General features: G+C 35.8%; 1 protein-coding gene across 1 annotated transcript in view; it reads left to right on the top strand.

Moving 5' to 3' along the window:
* Nucleotides 1-19132, top strand: part of LOC137241907 (uncharacterized) — a 140580-nt gene extending 121448 nt beyond the window's left edge. The window contains exons 6-7 of the mRNA XM_067769260.1: nucleotides 12718-12731; nucleotides 17191-19132. Coding sequence (XP_067625361.1) covers nucleotides 12718-12731; nucleotides 17191-18758 — 1582 coding nt within the window. The 3' untranslated portion in view covers nucleotides 18759-19132. The remainder of the gene's footprint in view (nucleotides 1-12717; nucleotides 12732-17190) is intronic.
* The last annotated feature ends 710 nt before the right edge of the window (nucleotides 19133-19842 follow it).

Below are 19842 nucleotides of genomic sequence, written 5' to 3'. Positions count from 1 at the left end.
TTTGACACATTTGACTTTTTCAACAGTAAATTTCCATGAGATTTGCTTAGATATTTGCACAGTTAATTCGTGCTATTGAATTTAGAAATTTTTATAGAAGTAGAAACTTCTAGATTTCAGGAAATTGGTACAATGTAAATATTTTGACACATTTGGCTTTTCAACAGTAAATTTCCATGAGATTTGCTTAGATATTTGCACAATTAATTCGTGCTATTGAATTTAGAAATTGCTATAGAAGTAGAAACTTCTAGATTTCAGGAAATTGGTACAATGTAAATATTTTGACACATTTGACTTTTTCAACAGTAAATTTCCATGAGATTTGCTTAGATATTTGCACAGTTAATTCGTGCTATTGAATTTAGAAATTGCTATAGAAGTAGAAACTTCTAGATTTCAGGAAATTGGTACAATGTAAATATTTTGACACATTTGGCTTTTTCAACAGTAAATTTCCATGAGATTTGCTTAGATATTTGCACAGTTAATTCGTGCTATTGAATTTAGAAATTGCTATAGAAGTAGAAACTTCTAGATTTCAGGAAATTGGTACAATGTAAATATTTTGACACATTTGGCTTTTTCAACAGTAAATTTCCATGAGATTTGCTTAGATATTTGCACAGTTAATTCGTGCTATTGAATTTAGAAATTGCTATAGAAGTAGAAACTTCTAGATTTCAGGAAATTGGTACAATGTAAATATTTTGACACATTTGGCTTTTCAACAGTAAATTTCCATGAGATTTGCTTAGATATTTGCACAATTAATTCGTGCTATTGAATTTAGAAATTGTTATAGAAGTAGAAACTTCTAGATTTCAGCAAATTGGTACAACGTAAATATTTTGACACATTTGGCTTTTTCAACAGTAAATTTCCATGAGATTTGCTTAGATATTTGCACAGTTAATTCGTGCTATTGAATTTAGAAATTTTTATAGAAGTAGAAACTTCTAGATTTCAGGAAATTGGTACAATGTAAATATTTTGACACATTTGGCTTTTTCAACAGTAAATTTCCATAAGATTTGCTTAGATATTTGCACAGTTAATTCGTGCTATTGAATTTAGAAATTTTTATAGAAGTAGAAACTTCTAGATTTCAGCAAATTGATACAATGTAAATATTTTGACACATTTGGCTTTTTCAACAGTAAATTTCCATGAGATTTGCTTAGATATTTGCACAGTTAATTCGTGCTATTGAATTTAGAAATTGTTATAGAAGTAGAAACTTCTAGATTTCAGCAAATTGATACAACGTAAATATTTTGACACATTTGGCTTTTTCAACAGTAAATTTCCATGAGATTTGCTTAGATATTTGCACAGTTAATTCGTGCTATTGAATTTAGAAATTTTTATAGAAGCAGAAACTTCTAGATTTCAGGAAATTGGTACAATGTAAATATTTTGACCAATTTGGCTTTTTCAACAGTAAATTTCCATGAGATTTGCTTAGATATTTGCACAGTTAATTCGTGCTATTGAATTTAGAAATTTTTATAGAAGTAGAAACTTCTAGATTTCAGGAAATTGGTACAATGTAAATATTTTGAAACATTTGGCTTTTTCAACAGTAGATTTCCATGAGATTTGCTTAGATATTTGCACAGTTAATTCGTGCTATTGAATTTAGAAATTTTTATAGAAATAGAAACTTCTAGATTTCAGGAAATTGGTACAATGTAAATATTTTGACACATTTGGCTTTTTCAACAGTAGATTTCCATGAGATTTGCTTAGATATTTGCACAGTTAATTCGTGCTATTGAATTTAGAAATTTTTATAGAAGTAGAAACTTCTAGATTTCAGGAAATTGGTACAATGTAAATATTTTGACACATTTGGCTTTTTCAACAGTAGATTTCCATGAGATTTGCTTAGATATTTGCACAGTTAATTCGTGCTATTGAATTTTTTATAGAAGTAGAAACTTCTAGATTTCAGGAAATTGGTACAACGTAAATATTTTGACCCATTTGGCTTTTTCAACAACAAATTTGCATGTGATTTGCTTAGATACTTGCACAGTTAATTGGTGCTATTGAATTGAGAAATTCTACAAGAAATAGAAACTTCTAGATTTCAGGAAATTGGTACAACGTAAATATTTTGACCCATTTGGCTTTTTCAACAACAAATTTGCATGTGATTTGCTTAGATACTTGCACAGTTAATTGGTGCTATTGAATTGAGAAATTCTACAAGAAATAGAAACTTCTAGATTTCAGGAAATTGGTACAACGTAAATATTTTGACCCATTTGGCTTTTTCAACAACAAATTTGCATGTGATTTGCTTAGATATTTGCACAGTTAATTGGTGCTATTGAATTTAGAAATTGTTATAGAAGTAGAAACTTCTAGATTTCAGGAAATTGGTACAATGTAAATATTTTGACACATTTGGCTTTTTCAACAGTAAATTTCCATGTGATTTATATATATTGTGACGAATATTAGCAACACTAAGGGATAATATCGCCAATACTAAACAGTGACTTGTATGCACATCAATAAATCAATCATTATGTCTATACATATGTCCATACAAGCTGCGGAGAGCAGCGCACAAACACATGCATATATCTGAGATACTTCCAAAAGTAGGCAATAATTTGTGCAAGTTTCACTCACATATACACGCGCATATGAGAAGCTATAAACGTAGTTAAAGCTGGTAATTTTATAGCTTGTAACTAACTAGTAAATTCTATAAATAGAAGGGCCTAGAATTTGGTACGAGGAAACCAAACAGTACAAAAGTAGCAACAGTTGAGGCACGAATATCAGTTTGATTTAAGCAAGCTATCAATTGCGAAGTATAAGTGTTATTTTCAAGTAGTTTAATAAAGACCATTTTTGCATTATTAAATATTGGAGTTATTTATTCAACAGTTTAGTGATTCGAACGTTAGCAGAAGATTCGGAATAAGCGGATAAATTTGTTACAATTGGTGTCAGGAGAGGAATTGTTGAATAAAGTCCGAAGAATGGGAATACAACTTGGACATGGCAAAGTTGAGTGAATTGAGGATCTAGCATCTGAAGGATGAGTTGGAGAGCCTTGGATTGAATACAACCGGCAATAAGATCGAACTTGAAGCACGGCTATGAGAGGTGTTGGATGTTGAGGGAATTAATGTGGACGAGTATGTCTTTTATCCTGATGTGGAAGAGCCAGCGACTAAAATGGAGGAGAAAATAAATACTACGAATCCACTGGCATGTGGTGACACTAACGCGATACTAGCACTGTAGAAGCAAATGTCGTCACATGTCAACAGAAATGTCATCTCAATTGGAATCAGAGGAGAACCGTATAACACCCAAGATGGAAGCACCAGAGGCACGCATTTCAGAAATTTCGTCGCAAATATCCACCAACTTGTCATCGCAACTGGAATCACAGGAAACACGTATAACATCCAAGATTTAAGCACAAGAAACGCGTATTTCAGAAATGTCGATACAGATAACAGCCAAGATTGAAGCACAGGAAACACAAATTTCATCACTGCTGGAAGAACAAAAGGCATATATGGCAACTTAACTGAAAGAACAAGAGATACGCCTAACAGTACAACTAGAAGCACAAGAAGCGCGTACATCATCAAAACTCGAAGCGGGCATGGACGAAAAAATAATGCAGTTTGAAGAAAAAGGCGAGGAAGTGGTGGACGCTTTGAGAGGTCGTATACAGGAATTGCAACTTAATCGCCTGACTGCTTCAGCGAGTAATACGAAGGTAAAAACTCCATCTTTTGATGGTTCTGTTCCTTTCCAGGTCTTTAAGCTACAGTTTGAGGGGACCGCAGTAATGAACAACTGGAATGCTGCAATGTTCGTGGCATTGAAAGGGCCTGCAGCGGAAATCTTACAGACAATTCCAGAGTACGAACGGAACAGCTATGAAGCATTGATGGCCCCTGTCGAGAGACGTTATGGAAGCAAGCATAGAAAACAGATATACCAAATTGAGTTGCAAACCCGTTACCAAAAAGCAAATGAGACAGGAGTTTGCTTCGAATGTTGAAAGGTTGGCTCATTTGGCAAATGCGGACGCACCCGTGGAATACACTGAAAGGGTAAAGATTCAGAGCTTTATAAATGGCATACGGGACGTTGAAACGAAGCGAGCTACATACGCAAACCCAAAACCTACATTCACCGAAACGGTATAACATGCTCTGATTCAGGAAACAGCATCGCTTCTGTGTAAGCCAGCGTTCAGAGCACACCGTGTGGAGGTAGAAAGGCCAGACTGGGTGAACACAATATTGGAGGCGCTGAAAGAATCGCAAAAGCGGAGTTAAAGAGTTTTTAAATGCTTCAAATGCGGGATACCAGGGCACATCGCGCGTCATTGCGATCTTGATCCTAGAGGTTGCAACAGCATGGGTGGTCTTAATAGCAAAGCTGGAGGGGATGAGCAGGAGCGAGTAAGATATAGAGAGTTCGAGAGCTATATCCAGCTATTGAATGTCCTGTAATATCTGTGTCGCAAATTGGGAGGAAATCAAGGAGTCTTACCGTCAGAGGGAATGTGGATGGCAAAGAACGTGCACTGACTGTAGATACGGGCACATCTAATTCCTTGATTTGATCTGACAGGTAGGTATGGCAACGGAGGAATGGAAAAATTTTGCACTTGTATGAATTCACAATGATTTTATGTTTAACGAAAAAAAAAACAAAACAAATTATTTTTTTTCATTTTTTGTTATTATATTGGAAATCCTTAAGCGCAGTAAAATGGTTTTATGTGTCACGTCAAAAAAAAAAAGACAAAAACAAAACAGAAAAAACGGACTTTGATGTAAAATCGTGACATGAGTTTTTTAAAACAAAAAAATTTTGATAACTTCGGGTGCGAGTTTGATTGATTAAACGAATTAATTTTAGATGTTGCATATGCATATTTTTGTTCATACATATATACATATGTATATACATATATGTATTCGGATGATTGTATATAGATTGTATGTATGTATGCGCGAGTGAATGTCATTACTTTTTACGCTGATTTAGTAATTTTAAATTTTTTTGTGGCGCAAGAGCAGCGGCTGCCTATTTATCGCCTGACTTCGTCTTTTATTGTTGTTGGTGGCAATCACGTGCCTTTGCTATGTTTTTTTTTTTTTGTTTTTTCTTTCTAAGAATTAGTGGCGTAAATAAGGGTTAACGGTAACCTTAAATAATTAACAAGTTATGATTGATGCCAACTGAAAAGCCTAAATTTTTGTGCTGCTTAACAGATTGAATTAAGTGATAATTTAAATCCTTTTAAAGGATAATTTTTGCTTTGTCAAGTAATGGGATTGGGCACGGCTCGCTCAAAAAAAATAAAAACAAGTAAGAAAGGCTAAGATCGGGTGGAACCGAACATTACATACTTAGCTGAGAGCTTTGGAGACAAAATAAGGGAAAATCACCATGTAGGAAAATGAAATTAGCGTAACCCTGAAATGTGTTTGTATGACATGGGTATCAAATGGAAGGTATTAAAGAGTATTTTAAAAGGGAGAGGGCCTTAGTTGTATATGTGAAGGCGTTTTCGAGATATCGACTAAAACGTGGACCAGGGTTACCAAGAACATCATCTGTCGGGTACCGCTAATTTGTTTATATATATAATAGCACGAACAGTATTCCTGCCAAGATTCCAAAGGCTTTTGATTTCGCTCTGCAGAACTTTTTTTTCTTCTACTTAATATGCTATGTGTCACACCCATTTCAAAAAGTTTTTTTCTAAATCCAATCCAATTACCATGTTTCATCTCTTTTTTATACTCAGTTGAGCAGAGCTTACAGAGTATATTAAGTTTGATGGGATAACGGTTGGTTGTACAGGTATAAAGGAATCGAGATAGATATAGACTTCCATATATCAAAATCATCAGTATCGAAAAAAAATTTGATTGAGCCATGTCCGTCCGTCCGTCCGCCCGTTAACACGATAACTTTAGTAAATTTTGAGCTATCTTGATCCAATTTGGTATGCAGGTTCCTGAGCACTCATCTCAGATCGCTATTTAAAATTAACGATATCGGACTATAACCACGCCCACTTTTTCGATATCGAAAATTTCGAAAAACTATAAATTTTCGGTTTATAATACATTACCAAAGACAGATAAAGCGATGAAACTTGGTAGGTGAGTTGAACTTATGACGCAGAATAGAAAATTAGTAAAATGTTGGACAATGGGCGTGGCACCGCCCACTTTTAAAAGAAGGTAATTTAAAATTTTGCAAGCTGTAATTTGGCAGTCGTTGAAGATATCATGATGAAATTTGGCAGAGACCTCTTACTCCTATTACTTATGTACGCTTAATAAAAATTAGCAAAATCGGAGAAGGACCACGCCCACTTTAAAAAAAAAAGTTTTTAAAGTAAAATTTTAACAAAAAATTTAATATCTTTACAGTATATAAGTAAATAATGTCAACATTCAACTCCAGTAATGATATGCAAAAAATACAAAAATAAAAGAAAATTTCAAAATGGGCGTGGCTCCGCCCTTTTTCATTTAATTTGTCTAGGATACTTTTAATGCCATAAGTCGAACAAAAATTTACCACTCCTTATGAAATTTGGTAGGGCATAGATTTTATGACGTTAACTGTTTTCTGTGAAAATGGGCGAAATCGGTTGAAGCCACGCCCAGTTTTTATACACAGTCATCCGTCTGTCCTTCCGCCTGGCCGTTAACACGATAACTTGAGCAAAAATCGACATATCTTTACTGAACTCACTTTATCCTGGTATAAAAAATGAACGAAATCCGACTATGACCACGCCCACTTTTTGGATATCGAATATTACGAAAAATTAAAAAAATGCCATAATTCTATACCAAATACGAAAAAAGGGATGAAACATGGTAATTGGATTGGACGCGAAATATAACTTTAGAAAAAACTTTGTAAAATAGTTGTGACACCTACCATATTAAGTAGAAGAAAATGAAACGTTCTGCAATGCGAAATAAAAAGCCCTTGGAATCTTGGCCGGAATACTGTTCGTGGTATTACCCATATAAATAAATTAGCGGTATCCAACAGATGATGTTCTGGGTCACCCTGGTCCACATTTTGGTCGATATCTGGAAAAGGCGACCACCTATACAACTACCAACACTCCTTTTTAAAACCCTCATTAATACCTTTAATTTGATACCCATATCGTACTTTAATTTGATACCAATGTTGTACAAACACATTCTAGAGCCACGCCTGGTCCACTTTTATGGCGATATCTCGAAAAGGCGTCCACCTATAGAACTAAGCCCCACGCCCTTTTAAAATATTCATTAACACCTTTCATTTGATACCCACATCGTTCAAACAAAGTCTATAGTCAGCCCTGGTCCACTTTTATGGCGATATATCGAAAAGGCGTCCACCTATAGAACTAAGCCCCACGCCCTTTTAAAATACTCATTAACACCTTTCATTTGATTCCCATATCGTAGAAACAAATTCTAGAGTCAACCCTGATCCACCTTTATGGCGATATCCCTAAATGACGTCCACCTATAGAACTATGGCCCACTCCCTCATAAAATACTCTTTAATGCCTTTCATTTGATACACACAAACACATTCCAGGGTTTCCCTCGGTTCATTTTCCTACATGGTGATTTTCCCTTATGTTGTCACCATAGCTCTCAACTGAGTATGTAAAGTTCGGTTACACCCGAACTTAACCTTCCTTACTTGTTATATTTGGTATAGAATTATGGCATTTTTTTAGTTATTCGTAATATTCGATAGCGAAAAAGTGGGCGCGGTTATAGTCCGATTTCGGCCATTTTTTGTACCAAGATAAAGTGAGTTCAGATAAGTTCGTGAACTGAGTTTAGTAAAGATATATCGAGTTTTGCTCAAGTTATCGTGTTAACGGCCATGCGGAAGGACAGACGGATGACTGTGTATAAAAACTGGGCACGGCTTCCACCGATTTCGCCTATTTTCACAGAAAACAGTTATCGTCATAGAATCTATGCCCCTACAAAATTTCACAAGGATTGGTGAATTTTTGTTCGACTTAAGGCATTAAAAGTATTCTAGACAAATTAAATGAAAAAGGGCGGAGCCACGCCCATTTTGAAATTTTCTTTGATGTTTGTATTTTGTTGCACCATATCATTACTGGAGTTGAATGTTGACATAATTTACTTATATACTTTAAAGATACTCAATTTTTTTGTTAAAATTTGAATCTAAAAAAAAATTTTTTTTTAAACTAGACGTGTTCGTCATCCAATTTTGTTAATTTTTATTTAGCACATATATAGTAATAAGAGTAACGTTCGTGCAAAATTTCATTATGATAGCTTCAACGACTGCCAAACTACAGCTTGCAAAACTTTTAAATTACCTTCTTTTAAAAGTGGGCGATGCCACGCCCATTGTCCAAAATTTGACTAATTTTCTATTTTGTGTTATAAGGTCAACCCACCTACCAAGTTTCATCGCTTTAGCCGTCTTTGGTAATGAATTATCGCACTTTTTCGGTTTGTCGAAATTTTCCATATCGAAAAAGTGGGCGTGGTTGTAGTCCTCATTTTAAATAACGATCTGAGATGAGCGCCCAGGAACTTGCATACCAAATTTCATCAAGATACCTCAAAATTTACTCAAGTTATCGTGTTAACGGACGGACGGACGGACGTGGCTAAATTAATTTCTTTTTTCGCCCAGATCATTTTGATATATAGAAGTCTATATCTACCTCGATTAGTTTATGCCGTTACGGATTACCGTTATGCGAACAAAATTAATATACTCTGTGAGCTCTGCTCAGCTGAGTATAAACAAATAAGGTAGTCTAAGTTCGGGTGAAACCGAACATTACATACCCAGCTGTACACTTGAAATGCTTTTGTGGTTTGTTCTCTGTGCTTAATAGTGTTACAAAGCTGCGCAATAACACATTTTCCAATTTAATGTTATAGTTCAATTTAGAAAGTAAAATTCTATTGATACAAAGCTCTTTTTCGCTAAGATATATCTTATTATTTTCGTCCACGACCCTTTTAAAAATCTTTTATATAAAAGTGGGCGTGGTCCTTAACCGATTTCGTTAATTTTTCTTCAAATCATTCCTTATAGTAAAGGCAACCTCTATGCCGAATTTTGTTACGATAGGTTTAACGATTTTTTATTTATGATTAATAATATTTGCAAAATTGATTTTATCACAAGTGGACGGTGCCACGCCCATTTTAAAAAATTTTCAAATTTTTATCCAGAGTCTCAATATCAGCCCACACGTCAAATTTCAACATTCTAGGTGTATTATTTACTAAATAATCAGGTTTTTTGTGTTTTCCAAAATGTCATTTTCAATACCAATATATTATGGGTCCAGATAAGCTCGTTTGCCAAATTTGGTGAAGATATCTCCATATTTACTCAAGTTATCGTGTTAACGGACGGACGGACGGACGGACGGACATGGCTCAATCAAATTTTTTTTCGATACTGATGATTTTGATATATGGAAGTCTATATCTATCTCGATTCCTTTATACCTGTACAACCAACCGTTATACAATCAAAGTTATAATACCCCGTGTACAAGTACAACTGGGTATAAAAACAGGAAGAACATGAAAGTGATTTAATTCTATTGTATCGCTTACGTCATCAAGATTTTCATGAACATATGTGCGTATATCATATCTAATGCAATATATATGTACATTTGTACATACATACATATGTATAAATGATATCAAAAAATCAAACAAACAATACTAAAAAATTAGCGACTCAATTGTGATACATTTTTAATTTATAGCCGATTATTGACAATAAAACTCGAGCTCGCAAATTCATCCATCTTTCAAATGAGTTTCGTGGTCAATTAACCCAAAAGTGAAGAAAATTGTATCTCCTGTGTAACATCAACTTCATTAGAGCAGCGATTTTTATTATTATCACTTTTTAGTACGCCAACACTGTTCATTTACTTTTTTTTTCCAAAACTCGAATTCTTAGTTTGTGTGCTTTTAACGCCTGCAAAACTAAAACCACCCCTAACAAACTTGAAACTTAAATGTGGTTTCTCACTGCTGAAATTTTAAATTTAATCCGTTGCGTGTTCAGCCGATAAAAACATTTGTTTGAAATTTTTAAAATGAAGGGTATAAATTTGATTGGTCTGTGTTCTCAAAAGCCGCTACAAATTATCATCCCTTCTCGTCGCCCATCGGGTCTTATGCTGAACGAACCTGAGCTGTGAGCAAAGGGGTTTGTTTTGGCTGTATATTACTTGTTTTGAAAACGCTTTGCTTTAAATTGGTACATTTTATTAACATCTTCTCAGCAATTTATTCTTCCCTATGCGAAATGTCCTCAGGGGGCTTCAATTGCAATCACCTCACAACAAGTACGAACATATTTTGGTTGCATTATGTCGATGAAATTATTTGCTTGCGTTGCTTTTGCATTGGAAGGCGTTCTATGGCGAAAAGTGACAGTGGAAAAGGGATGCGGTGTATAAATTTTTCTCCGAATACCATACACACAGTTCAATTGACAAAATGAAAGTTGAAGCTTATTTATTTTGCTTGTTTCATTGTCGCATATTTAAAGAGAACCAACTTGTTTACCGTAACGTAGTTTTCATTTTATTTCCCATCGTTATAATAAATTAATTTATTTACCAAGGAATGAAACCAAGGTAGTGATAGAAACTGATTTGGACGGTTTCATTTTTTAAATTCATTATTGAGAACCGTAATCGACTTGAGTCGTCTCGTCATATTTTGAAATCGAAACAATAACTGTTGGAACTCCACTCTTGACTTCGTACGAAATTATAGTCGTTTTAATTTTTAAAACTGAAAACATAAATGGTGGATACCGATTTGAACCGTGTTATATTTTAAAACCGAAATCCAGCAAACAACTGGAACCAATATAATCCGTTAAATTTTTAAAAGACATTGAAAAATTGAGAAGGTAAACGTAACCGATTTTAACCGTTTCATATGTTGAAACTGGAACCATTACTATCGGAAATCCATTCCTTTCTAGCACAACACTGCAATCGTTTTAATTTTCAAGAACAAAATCGTAACCTTTGCAAACCGATTCATTTTTAAGCACGAAACAATAATCGCTTCAAAATTATAAACGTTTGGGGTTTAGTGAAAACTTAAACAATTATGCATGAAATATACTTAGGCTAGATCAAGCTATGCGTGGTTAAGGTTACCCCAAGTAGGAGGGAGCTCTCTTGGAATCGGAAGTGTTACCTTTTGCTATTTCACTTTCGCACTGTAAGCCCGGATTTTGTAGTTAGAGAAACGATATTTTAAAACCATGCAAGGAGTCCGAGATAAAACTGATTTCAACTTTTAATTAGTCTTTCTTTGAGGCGTTTGAGTCTCATCTTGGATGAGGCGCATTAATATTTTTGTAATCCAAATTCATGTCTCGAGGCCAACCATGAAGAATAATTGTGTCTAGGTCTAATTTACGAGGAACATACAACAACAGTGAGCAGCCGTGCTCAGAAGTTCCGTAAGTTCGGTTTCAACGTTGTAAAAGGGGCAACGGCATTTGCTAGTAAACAGTTGGAACAATACCCTGGAAGCAAGAACTGATCCCTATCATTCAGTCATTTACAGAATCAATAATTTTTTTATAAAATCGGTACCGAGTTCTGCATTGGTTTCATTCTCCTTATTATTGACACTGCCACCAGCTCACCTTGCTTAAAACTTACTTGGTTACAAACATAGTTTTCAGAACAATAATTTTTTATTTTTTCTTATTTCGTAAACCTCACGCAGAGGAAAGACCGATTTTTCTTTCATTTCATATACCAACAAAAGAAAAACAAGAACAGAAGAAACTGAACTTTTCAATCGTTGGCATGAATTGTTGTTTTTGCATTTACTTATAAGGAAAGTGTAAAGAAAAAGAAAACAAATAACAAGAATCAGCATGTGTTGATTGTTGTTGCACTCTGCAAACGCCAAGTTGTTCTATCTACCCTCTCCTCGCTCCAGGTGCCAATTTTGGTACCTTACAGACGCGCTAATGAATTCTTATACCAAACGCAGATGTGTTGGTTGGAAATCGCATTTACAGTGCACTAAATAGAAAAGAAAAAAAGTAATAAATATTTACAACTAAATAAATATAAAGGAGCTGCAATGATTTATATTTACTTTAGTTGTGAATACCGTCAATGTCTGAATCAAAAAATTGAAATGGCTTCTTGAGTTCTCGGAAGTGCATAAAATTACCGAGTGCTCTTTGACTTCAACTTAATAATAGGAGCGATAGATTTTCTTTCATAGACTCGAATATTTCTTAGAGAAATATTACGAAGTCATTGTGACTAAATTCTGGAGTCCGTTTCACAAAATATGAAAGTCTTATCTTAATTCTCCTGAACAAATTCACTTGTATAACAAGACTAGTATTGTTAAGAAATGGGTCTATAATACTAAAGTTTCATATAGCTAAGGTTTGCTTCTACTCAAGAGAAGGAAATTGTAAACTCTGGATTAGAATGAACTCGATGAGAGCTTTAGAGGTTGGCATGAATCAGCAAAGATAAGAAACCAACATGATAAAATTTTGTCCGCTAAGAGAATTTACAAGTCAGATTTCCTGAGCATCTCAAACATGGAAGCGTGCAAAAACCGATTAAAATCCACAGACTAAAGATTCTAGAAATGAAAGAAATAGTTCCAGAAGGATTTAGTACCTAAGCGCACCGGATTCATATCCGGTTCACATACGTTACACTTCTCCCGCAAATAATGATGTTCTCATATTTAGCACTTGAACACAGTCTTGAATTCCTTTAGGTTTGCCTTTCATTTTGAAGCCATTATCAAATACTTATTCGGCAAATAGCTGTTTGTTATGTTGTTTTTATTAGTATAAGTATTATTATATTAATGGTGTTGGAAGGGACACGATTCCGAGCAATATGATATAAGTTTATTGGGAGGTTGGGAAGGACAAATTTAAATTGTTTGACCATCTTTGCTCGCGGTTTGGCGGAAACCACATTGCGAGCGTAAGCGTAGTCTTTTGAGTGTAGGCGTAATATGTGGTATTGGTATGCTTTATGGTGGAATACAGAATGTAAGAGTAAGTGAGCCACTACTCTGCAGTACAATGTGATAACAATGTACTTGGTAGAGCTGATATGAGCGAAATCAGAGAGAAAATAAAGACAAGGCGGGATAGGAAAGAAAAGTTTACGAAGAGTTATCTCTTCTTATGAACGAGCTATAGATTGGTTCTCGAAATGATATAGATTTATTACGGAAGTGTTACGAAAATCTATCTATTTGTTATTTAAAAGTTACCGACATAATATTTATTTGTTATCGACGAGGCGTTTTATCGATTTCTTAAGAATTACTTATTGATTTGTTATAAAACAGACACCCATAAAATGTCATACAAAGATATATGAAGCAGATAATGACTCGACGATAGGAAGCCGATAACAAACCTTTTTTCCGACAAAAATAATAAGCCGACAAAGCTTTTCTCAAAAAACCTAATATTATTTTTTCTGGTAAAGTTACATTACTTTTCTAGACGTAATCGTACTCCTGTATGTTTACACATCGAGCTTCAGAAGTTGTTGGTAGATACTCACGAGTTTTTTTGTTTGCTTTATTCTTCGAATACAGCCAACGAGTTCTTTCCAGATCTGCAGTAGTTTTTCAAAGTTTGGCAAACCGCGAAGCGTACTTTAGGGGCTAGAAAGTTTAGCAACAAATATTATACGAATATGACTTCGAAAGTTAAAATGATATTTGAAGAAGATGGCGTATCATAATTGGATCTCTAATAACCATGTGACATTAAATCAGAGATCAGTATTGCATAGCGCAAATGGTGCTCTCATTTCATATACAGAAGGGCAATCACTTCTAATTTTTTGGAGATACATGCATTGAATAAACAACTTCGGGTGTATTTAAAAGGATGAAAAAATATGCAAATATGTGAACCGACCCAGTTGAATATACACACGCGCGAAGATTTTCTTTTTATTCAGCTCTTATACGAATACAGACGCGGCTTCTAATATTACCAAACAGCTTTGCGTACACACGATGCTACCAGTGCGAAAACGGCCTAATTCCGAGTGTCCTACACATTGTGGATTTGCGGTTTTTCATACTATAATTATGTGCTTGGGGAACAAGTCAGGCCTAATATCTCATATCTAAAAACTGTGAATAAGTCCGTATTCGCACTGATAGCATCATGTGTTATTTTTTTTTCTCTTCAAAATCAAAGGGTTTTGAACTAAGTTTAAGTTTTCGGTACTGTGAAACATGATAAGCAACAAACATTGAGGAAATACACAAATTGCGTATTCCACGTTGTGGTCTTCCGTGGGACCGATAATACGTAAATAATATAAAAACATATTTTAACATAATGAAATTTTGCTCTTGTTTATACTTTGCTCAGATGAGGCATTTTTCATTTAAGGGATATATTAGCTAAAACCAATCTTGAACACTTCATTCCTTTTGCATGAAAACTTGTTGAAAATTGCCTAAAAAAAATGTGTTAAAAAAAAGTGAACTGACCACCCAAACGCAGCATCCCAAAGCAACCAATGAAGAGTGCACGTCCACCAAAATAGCGATAGCAAAAGGCCATCATCATGCACACGAATAAATTGCCAATTATTATACATGAACGAATTTTCTAAATGCCTTAAAATTATCCAACATAAGTCAATCCACGATAGGAATAAATTATTTTTCATTCTTTTTTTTTTGTTGCATACAAATTTCAAATTCCTGATTCCTGTAAAGCGTTTGTTGCTATCAAAGAAATTTAAGAAAAAACAAGTAAGGAAGGCTAAGTTCGGGTGTAACCGAACATTACATACTTAGCTGAGAGCTTTGGAGACAAAATAAGGGAAAATCACCATGTAGGAAAATGAACCTAGGGTAGCCCTGAAATGTGTTTGTATGACATGGGTATCAAATGAAAGGTATTAAAGAGTATTTTAAAAGGGAGTCGACCATAGTTCTAAAGGTGGACCACGGGTGACTCTAGAATGTATTTGTACGATATGGGTATGAAATGAATGGCGATAATGAGTATTTTAAAAGGGAGTGGGCCTTAGCTCTACATGTGGACGCTTTTTCCAGATATCGCCATATATGTAGGTGGACCAGGGGTGACTCTGTAATATGTTTGTACGATATGGGTATCAAATTAAAGGTACTAATGAGGGTTTTAAAAGGAAGTGGTGGTAGTTGTATATGTGAAGGCGTTTTCCAGATATCGACCAAAATGTGGACCAGGGTGACCCAGAACATCATCTGTCGGGTACCGCTAATTTATTTATATGTGTAATACCACGAACAGTATTCCTGCCAAGATTCCAGGGGCTTTTGATTGCGCCCTGCAGAACTTTTTCATTTTATTCTACTTAATATGGTAGGTGTCACACCCATTTTACAAAGTTTTTTCTAAAGTTATATTTTGCGTCAATAAACCAATCAAATTACCATGTTTCATCCCTTTTTTCATATTTGTTGGTATAAAATTATGGCATTGTTTTCATTTTTCGTAATTTTCGATTTCGAAAAAGTGGGCGCGGTTATAGTCGGATTTCGGCCATTTTTTGTACCAAGATAAAGTGAGTTCAGATAAGTACGCGAACTGAGTTTAGTAAAGATATATCGGTTTTTGCTCAAGTTATCGTGTTAACGGCCGAGCGGAAGGAGAGACGGTCGACTGTGTATAAAAACTGGGCGTGGCTTCAACCGATTTCGCCCATTTTCACAGAACACCGTCATAGAGTCATGTCTCTACCAAATTTTGAAAGGATTGGTAAATTTTTGTTCGACTTATGGCATTAAAAGTATTTTAGACAAACTAAATGAAAAAGGGCGGAACCACGCCCATTTTGAAATTTTCTTTTATTTTTGTATTTTGTTGTACCATATCATTACTGGAGTTGAATGTTGACATAATCTACTCATATACTTTAAAGATATTAAATTTATTGTTAAAATTCGACTTTAAAAATTTTTTTTATAAAATGTGGGCGCGTTCTTTATCCGATTTTGCTTATTTTTATTTAGCACATATATAGTAATAGTGGTAACGTTTCTGCCAAATTTCATCATGATATCTTCAATGACTGCCAAATTACAGCTTGCACAACTTTTAAATTACCTTCTTTTAAAAGTGGGCGGTGCCACACCCATTGTCCATAATTTTACTAATTTTCTATTCTGCGTCATAAGGTCAACACACCTACCATTTCATCGCTTTAGCCGTCTTTGGTAATGAATTATCGCACTTTTTCGGTTTTTCGAAATTTTCCATATCGAAAAAGTGGGCGTGGTTGTAGTCCTCATTTTAAATAACGATCTGAGATGAGCGCCCAGGAACTTGCATACCAAATTTCATCAAGATACCTCAAAATTTACTCAAGTTATCGTGTTAACGGACGGACGGACGGACATGTCTCAATCAAATTTTTTTTCGATACTGATGATTTTGATATATGGAAGTCTTTATCTATCTCGATTCCTTTATACCTGTACAACCAACCGTTATCCAATCAAAGTTAATATACTCTGTGAGCTCTGCTCAACTGAGTATAAAAAATACTATATTACATGCACGTTGTTGAGAAGGATAAGAGGCAGTTTGGATTCAATACCTAATATGCACTCATTCGGAAGTTTGAATAATATTTTGCCTCTTTTGAAAAATATTGAAAATTGATAAAAGACAAGAAGGACCCTTTTCCGTTACTTCATACAATACTCTATTCAGGCCGTGTTAAACATCTTTGGAATATTCAATTTATACGATGGTCAAATTGAACTATGGCTCCAGTTCAAGGAAGAAGCTAATACTCATGAATGTGTGTGTGTAAGGCTATGTTTGTGTGTGTTTATGTCAGCCTACAAGTATGCTTCAGGACATGCCCGATTGGTTTTGTGGTTTGTGTCCTGTGCGAAGGGGTTGAGTTGTGGCCAAAGCATTTTTATTGAGAGTAGAAATAAGTAACAGTAGTTTCATTGAATCGGAAAATTGAAAACCAAAATATTTATTTATACACATAAATGGCTTTTAGTAACTTTTGTTCCTTCATTCCTTTCATTTTCCTTGCAGAAGACACCATCAACCGAGCGGAAGCAGAGTGTGGGGAGCGACTTAAACGAAATGCGCCATCAGTGAAAAGTTTGAATAAAAAACGACGGCATGATGACGGAACAGCAGAGGCGGCAGAGGTGCTCAACTTGGTGCGACAAACACCACAGAAAACAGCACGTTCGCCACGTCGTTCTTTGACGCCCGATATGAATAATGTCAAAAGAAACGCTGAGCTGCATTGTCCGCCACTGCCTGAAAATGCGTCCAACCTATTTGCAGCGCTACAAAGTCCGCTAGCACCGCTATTGCTGCAAAATCATCTAGCCATATCACCGCCAAACTTGGCAGCAGCCAACGATGTGCAACACGCCTTCCAGATGCAGCTACAAAGTTATGTCGAAATGATGCGACAAGTGGCTCCCGATAATTTTCAAAGTCCCACAGCGACACATTTCCTACTACAAAACTCACTGCAGGCGATGGCGCAATTTCAAGCCCTGCAGCAACTTAAACAACAACAACAACTGCAACAAGAGCTGCATCAGCGTTTCGAAGGTGAGGTGCGCGACAATACACCGCAAGTCAAAACAAAACACTCGCCAGTAAAAGAATCAAGACACTACTCGACGCCATTAGCGTCATCACCGCTGCGCTCTCCTTCGCTGAGTCCAGTTAGTCGTCACCACTCGAAGTCATCTAACAATAATATAGCGCATGAGGAACAAGAAAGTGGCGCTGCGAACTCATCACAACAAACAACACCACCCAACTCCGCTGTCGGTCTGCAAATGGGTAGCGCCATTTTAACGCCAAACACGCCCGGCATGTCTTCCATGTTTCCCAGCTCGTTGCCAGGTACCGCAATGAGTTTCAGCAGCACGCCACAAAACTGCAAAGCATTGGGTGCGAATGCAATGTCAGCAGCAGCGCGCAGTCTCGATCAGTCACCCGAAGAGACCACCGATCTAGAAGAGCTCGAGCAATTCGCGAAAACATTTAAACAACGGCGCATTAAACTAGGGTTCACGCAAGGTGATGTCGGTTTGGCTATGGGTAAACTATATGGCAATGATTTCTCGCAAACCACGATTTCACGTTTTGAAGCACTAAATCTCAGTTTCAAGAATATGTGTAAATTGAAGCCGCTGTTGCAGAAATGGTTAGAGGATGCTGATAATACCATTTCGAAGACGGGAGGCATTTTTTCAATCAGCGCTATGACAACAACGCTTACCACACCTGAGAATATAATCGGACGTCGTCGCAAGAAACGTACCTCTATCGAGACGAACGTACGCAGCACTCTTGAAAAGGCATTTATGATTAATTGTAAGCCCACCTCAGAAGATATCACTAACTTAGCGGAGAAACTAAATATGGATAAAGAAGTGGTGCGTGTTTGGTTTTGTAATCGCCGCCAAAAAGAGAAACGTATCAATCCCGCCATGGATCTGGATAGCCCAACAGGTACGCCACTCAGTAGTCATATGTTTGGATTTCCAGCAGCACATGCCCTCAGCATGTCGAATAGTCATGAAGCCTCCTCAATGTGCGGCAGCTCTATTAGTTCGTTATCGCCGCATTGCGTGGGGAAACAGGAATGATCTTGCGACTATAGAGATTTGACGCGCAAGTTGTTGTATCGGCGTGATGTGACGCACGCACGGAATCGGCCCTATCCGCAGTCGCATACGCAACTGGATTACAAGGCGGATCATCATGCACAATCATTAAACGAGAGTCGAGCTGATCATTTGCAAAGGATTTGGCACTTCTGCGAAAACCCGAGTTATATTAAAATGCCCACGTTCGAAACGTATTCGCATTAAACCGAATTGATTTAAACAATTAACAGAGGCATGCATCTACGCAAACATACATATATGTAGGTAATACGTGCGTAAATGTATACATTAGGGTGGGTCATTTTATTTAGTAAAAATTTTCAACAGCATTCTCTGCAGATTTGGCTTTGTACATAAAATTCTAAGAAAAAAACTCCACTAGAACGTATACTTAGAGTAATTTTTAAGCCTGCACCTTTGTCTAAACCCTCTTGTGGCAAATAATACAGTTTTTTTGCACACTAAATTAAGGCTTTGCGTTAAGTTGAAGTGTGTGTTTGCCATTTGTTGTTTTGTCAAAGAAGAGTTTGTACTACTAGCGTGCCTGGCACCGTTGTGCAACAGTTTTACGAAATAGTGCATCCGCCCCACACTTGGTATCAACTGACTTCAAAACTACTAAAAATTGTATATTTTTGAACTAAAATTTAATTTTTAATTTTAAAAATTTTTCAAAAAATGGTTTTGAACTTTCAATGGGTTTACGAGATAAATATTCTACAAGAAAAATATTTAAATTCAGACGATATTAAAAAAGATATAAGAAGTAATAGGGGGTTGTGCTCGTAGTTTGAGAACTAAATCCCTACAAACAAGGCAGTCTCAAATTTTACTTTAGGCCAGTGGAAGCCAAACTAATGTAAGCTAAGTTTTTATAAATATTTCTGTTTATGGGGAAATGACTTTGGTTTGGATTTTTCGTTCAATGAAATTATTAAATAAATAACTGTTAATCCCGATAACCTCCGAAGAGATTTTAGGGCGAGCTTCTCCTCCTCAAAGAAATGAGTAGTTCTCATTTATTTACTAAATCCGTCGTGATTGCTCTGTTTTCCAATCTTCA

The sequence above is a fragment of the Eurosta solidaginis genome, chromosome 2 (genome assembly GCF_040869045.1).
Source record: "Eurosta solidaginis isolate ZX-2024a chromosome 2, ASM4086904v1, whole genome shotgun sequence".
Classification (NCBI taxonomy): domain Eukaryota; kingdom Metazoa; phylum Arthropoda; class Insecta; order Diptera; family Tephritidae; genus Eurosta; species Eurosta solidaginis.
This window is presented reverse-complemented; position numbering and strand designations above follow the sequence as displayed.